Below are 5,844 nucleotides of genomic sequence, written 5' to 3'. Positions count from 1 at the left end.
CAATGACATGAGACAAAGTATATGTGAACTGCTGTATGAAAAGTGAATTTACTCTGTAAATCTTCACCCAAATCCTAATTAAAAAAAAAAAAAGAAAAAAAAAAAAAGTAAATGGCCCAAGCCAAGGCCCCATTTTTACAGTTTACTTATATAATCCTGTTTTGCCAAACTTCCTCACTCTTCCGTCAGATAACTCCAAAGCACTCGTTCTATCACCATCCTTCTCCAAATTTATTGAAAGCAGGAGATGGAAACAAATCTAAGGAATTATTTAACCACCTATTTATCTCTTACTAAGAATGTACTGTGTTTGATAGACCTTCTTTATGAGAGAGACATGTGACAACTGCCAACTCAATGATCAAAGTCTAATTATCAACAAAACAAAAACACAGCCACCAATGTTGCTCCTCTTTAAAAGTCTGCTTCATTCATTATTCATGAACAATAGTACCTACTTAGTGTCAGGGACCAGGCCTGGCGCCATCTGTGCAGCCCAGATCAGCACAGCCATACGCCCACCCTCCTGGAGCTCAGAGCCCAGAGCACTTCCACCAGGGCCTTCACCACAAATGTGAAACATTGCGCATACCGACTAGGGCATGAGTTGACCACAAAGCCAAGGGACAAGGTCCATTTTCTAAAATAGTCTTCAGTGGGAGAAGAGATTTTGGAAGGTCCTATTTCTACCTCAAACCACTTAAAATGTAAACAGGGACTACTAGGCAGAATGCTTATGAATGGGAAGTAAACAGTATTAGACTTTCAGTTAAGCATTTATGTGGACAGATGATTGCCAACAAGTTTAAGTTAGTGTTATGAACTGAATTGTTTCCCACACAAATATGTGTTGTAAATCCTAACCTCTATGTTTGTGATTATAATCTCATTTGGGAATGGATTGTCTTTGTTATGTTAATGATGCAGAATTAATGTAGGGTGTTTTGAGTCAATCTCTTATAAAATGTAAAAGAAGGAGATTAAAAAAGAAGAGATGGCAGAATATAGATCCCATACCACATGAATATCACCAAAGAACCAAGGAATAAGAACCTTGCCAAAAGCCAACAGAGAGAAAGCCTTCCCCCAAGAGCCAGAGTGCCCTGATTTGCACATCCAGCCTAAACATATTTTGCTAATATTATCAGAAGGCACCAGTTCTTGAAGAAAGAGATCATGCTTGGTAAAAAGGGGAAGACTCTCAAGGAGATGGCCTGACATAGTGGCTACAACAACATAGTGGGCTCAAGCATAGCAAAGATTGTGAGGCTGGCCCAGGACCGGGCAGTGTTTGATTCTGTTGTACAAAGGGTTGCTATGAGTCAGAGCCGACTTGACGGCACCTAACAACAACAAACAAACTATGAGAGAATAAATTCCTGTTGGATAAAGCCATCCACTTGTGGGATTTCTGTTATAGTAGCATCAGATAACTAAGATAGTTAGTGAAACCTGAGCCCAAAGTTGGTAGAAACCCATAGAAAGATGCTCTGTGGGAGTGTAAGCATGTAAAGAAAATGCCTTGACCCCATCCAAGGCCGGTAGTCACAGTATCTACTGCACAAACACTGCCACATGCTCACTCTGAAGGAGGGCCCAGTTGAAGGCCTGCCTGACCAGGCCTCTCATGCCACCACTACAGCCCACAGACTCCTGTGCCAGCACTACTGAGAGGCACTGTCTTCAGGCACCAAGCACATGTGCCCCTTCCTTCAGCCTAGCCCATGTCCAGTTCCATCAGAGGAGCCAGGCAAGATGGCAGAGAGGATTCCCCTTCCCTCTCTGCTTAGAAAGAGAACTGATACATCAATAACCAGATGAGTGAAGCTTGGTAGGTAAGGGCCACCTGAGAGGATCTAAGTGGCCAGTTGTACAAAGAGGAATATATTTCCTTCTGGTCTCATATGAGAACATGGACAAAATGGATGGAAGAAAAGCCATCTAAGTGGAAATCCCAAGTAAGGTAACACCTTTTTTTTTTAAGAATCATTATGTGTGTGTTGTTGTATTTTTTTTTTTAATTAAAATTTTATTGTGATTTGGGTGAAAGTTTACAGAGCAAATTCATTTTCCATACAGCAGTTCACACACACTTTGTCTCATGACATTGATTACAATTTACCACACTGCAACAGCTCCCCTCCCACTTCCTCCACATAGGTATCTCTTCCCTGTGTCCTTCCCTCCCATGCACTCCTGTTCCCTGAGCTGTCTCTCTGTGCATACATAGCCCTTCTATTCCCCCATGATTGATTTCTCCAAAGAGTGTATCTACCTATTGTAAATGTTCAGCCCATATGCCTGTCCTTTGTTTGGCTGGAAGCCACAGGAGTGGGTTCAATTCCAGACCTGAGGGTAGCTAGGGGCCATAGTCTCAATGGTTCCATCAATCTCTATCAGACCAGCAAACCTGGTCCTTTTCTTTCTTTCTTTTTTTAATGATTTTGAGTTTTGTTCCACGTCATTCTCCCACTCTATCCAGAACCTCCTACATAGATCCCCCTTCTGAGTGGTTGACAGTGGTAGCCAGGCACCATCTGGTTCTTCTGGTCTCATAGTTGTATGAGATTGCATGGTGTACCAGTCACTTGGACAAATTGTTTTCATGTGTCTTTGGTAGGAAACATCCTTAGAGGCTGCATTAGTTTCCCCGGGCTGCTGTAACAAAATACCACAAATTGGGTGGCTTATGACAACAGAAATTCATTCTCTCACAGTTCTGGAGGCTAGATGTCTGAAATGAAGGTGTCGGCAGGGCCATGCTTCCTCCCAAGGCTCTAGGGAAGGTCCTTCCTTAACTTTTCTAGCTTCTAGTGGCTCCAGGTATTCCTTGGCTGATGATCACCTAATTTCAATCTCTGCTTTCATCTTCACTTGGCCTTCTCCTCCTCTCTGTGTTTCTTCTTCTTATGTCATATAAGTATGGACACCTGACTGGATTTAGAGCCCACCTGGATAATCTAGGATGATCTCATTTTGAGATCCTTAACTTCATTACATCTGCAAAGACTCTTTTTCCAAATAAGGTCACATTCACAGGGTTAGGACATGGACATATCATTTTGAGGGCCACAATTCAATCCACTACAGAAGGCAACTCATCGCAGCATAGCAAGTGCCTACTCTGTATATGCAGCATGATGACTTTCTATGTTCTCCACTGCATCAAACCAACCAAAATTGGTAGATACGCTTTAAGGAAAGCAAAAAAAAAAAAAAAAAACTTACTTCTTCTCAGAACTGAAGAAGATCTGTTTTAATCTCATACTATAAATCAAAATAGGTATGTATGTTAAGGAGTTCTCATGGGGTAGTGGTTAAGCACTCAGTTGCGAACAGAGAGGATGTCAGTTCAAAACCACCCAGTGTCTGCCTGGAAGCAAGATCTGGCAATCTGCTTCTGTAAAGAACATAGCCTAGAAAACCCTATTGGGTATTTCTACTCTGTCATATAGGGTCACTAAGAGTCAGAATCAACCCAAGGGCACCTTAACAACATCAGTGAAGCATGGAGGGGAGAAAAAAGGTAATGTTATCTTATTCTTCAAAATATAAGCCTACTTAACCTGCCTCTGTCTCAAGTTTCTTCATTTGTAAATTGGAAATAGTGAAAGGACCTATCACATAGTAGGGATTATGTGAGTTAATACAAGTACATTACATAGAGGAGTACCTGGCACACAGTAAGCACTTAGTAAGTGCTATTATTGTTGTTGTTGTTATGTGCCGTGGAGTCGGCCCTGACTCATAGCGACCCCTCCTTGGGTTTCCGAGGCAGTATCACTACGGAAGTAGGATTGCCCAACCTTCCTTCCGAGGAGTGGCTGGTGGGTTTGAACCGCCAGCCGTCTGGTTAGCAGGCAAGTGTCTTAGCCACTATGCTACCAGAGTATTATCATTTATTACACTATGTCTCTTCAACTTTCCTTTACTACCATCTCCCCTTTTCCTGATACCTCCTTATGTCTCCTTATTAATTAGGCAGGCAGAGGTGCACCCTGATTTCTTGTTTGGGAAGGAGCTAATAATTACAGTCCCTCCAGGATATAAGTCTAATGCACTATACATACTGCAAGCCCATAAAAACTCACTGTTTGCCATCAATTTGAATTTTTGCAGACAACTTTATACTTTTAAGGTCACATAAAATGAACACATGGCTTATTTAAATTACATCTATTTACTTTGACCCTATGCTATGAGAAAGGACTCACTTAAACAGATGCATTCAAATCAGCATTAAATTAAATATAAGTGAATAAGGAAGAAAGAAATGAAATTTGATAGATATCTGGAAAGATAAAGTGAAGCCAGGTGTGAGATTAGTGAGAACCAGGCTACAATCTGGTTCTAAACTCTTCAGTCCCTGATACAAAGATGAAGCTGACCAGCTAAATTATTCATTGTGTCCTTGAGATTAAAAAAAAGAAAAGAGGTGGGAGGGTGAGGAGGGGAAAAGAAGAAAAAGACATCTGCACACAAGAATCACAATTATCCTCAGTAGCAGGAGAGACACTTCTTCCTTAAAGAAGGCATGCTATATTTTATTTGGTTGCCTTTTTACATTATAAGTATATATTTTCAGATGATTTTATTTTTACATACATCATCTCTTTCTGATTTGCCCTTAACAGCTAGGATCAATTGAATGGGAAGTTTTGCAGTTGTTAAAGTTAAGGGAGTATTTATGTAAATACATTAGGGTGAGGTGGAGTGTGTTGTGATGATACACTTTTTCTTTTTTAGAACAGCTGGGTACATGGTTACGGTTTCATGACAAAGATGGAAAGAAAACTTTTTTTAAAGACAAAGTAAGTTTTTTTTTACATAGAGACCACTGAAAAGAAAATCTAATTCATTCCTAATATAAAGTCCTGGAATTTCTATGACTTTTAAGCCTAGACAGCCAGGGCAAGCAGAACAAGAATTTGGAGAAGAGGGAAAGAGTCCTTGAAGAAAAACACAGCAAGAAGTTTCCTATAAATAGTCACCCAAAACACCAACCAAAAAAAAAAAAAAAATCAAACCCACTGCCATCAAGTCTATTCTGACTCTCAGCGATCCCTATCGGGTTTCCAAGGCTGTAAATCTTTATGGAAGTAGATTGCCTCATCTTCCTCCCGTGGAGCAGCTGGGGGGTTGGAATCGCCTACCTTTTGGTTAGCAGCTCAATGTCTTAACCATAGTGCCACCAGCGCTCCTCGCAAAACACCAGAGGTGAGCTGAAACTGGTAACTCAAGCTTGAGGCTACGGTCTGAGAAGATGATAATAATCTTATTTATATGACAACTCAGTGTTTTGATGGTTCTTTGGGTGGGTGGTTTGTTTTTGTAATTAATGAACACAAGGTTTTGAACATGAATAACAATTTTACTTGTGGCAGACCTGTCTCTCTCAGACACACACACACGTGTGTGCACAGGTGCACACACACACACATTCACACCCAAAGTGCTTACCTTGTTAAGCCACTTTAACCCTGGTATTGTATTTGAATTTATCTGTTCCTCCAGCCATGGGCGCATTCGCATCCTTTCCACAGGCATGATACCCTTTTGCAAAAGAGAAAATGCAACATTAGACATTTCTACAGTCGACTCCCTGTGTGCACTACAAAGTTCTACACCCCTGCTTGATTTTTTTTTTATTTTCCTCTTCCTCAAAAGTACACAGCTTGTTTGTATGGTGGGTGGGATGAGGGAATGCATTGAAAGGCTTTGCCCTGGAGCCGCCTGCCTATGCTTGTCACTCTGCCTTACTCCCAGGGAGCTATCTCAGTGGGACAACAGCATGGGCCAGATGCCCATTTTTGAGTGGGCTCTCAGTTGAGAAGATCCTTTGGA

General features: G+C 41.2%; 1 protein-coding gene across 1 annotated transcript in view; it reads right to left on the bottom strand.

The window, feature by feature from the left end:
• The window catches only part of IRF2 (interferon regulatory factor 2), a 78,707-nt gene extending 73,160 nt beyond the window's left edge, over nucleotides 1-5,547 (bottom strand). The window contains exon 1 of the mRNA XM_007940873.2: nucleotides 5,461-5,547. Coding sequence (XP_007939064.1) covers nucleotides 5,461-5,547 — 87 coding nt within the window. The remainder of the gene's footprint in view (nucleotides 1-5,460) is intronic.
• Between the last annotated feature and the right edge of the window lie 297 nt (nucleotides 5,548-5,844).

The sequence above is a fragment of the Orycteropus afer genome, unplaced genomic scaffold (assembly GCF_000298275.1).
Source record: "Orycteropus afer afer isolate SDZICR_OR568_19922 unplaced genomic scaffold, OryAfe1.0 scaffold00073, whole genome shotgun sequence".
NCBI lineage: Eukaryota > Metazoa > Chordata > Mammalia > Tubulidentata > Orycteropodidae > Orycteropus > Orycteropus afer.
The sequence above is the reverse complement of the archived record's forward strand: the minus strand, read 5'-3'. Positions and strand labels throughout refer to the sequence as shown.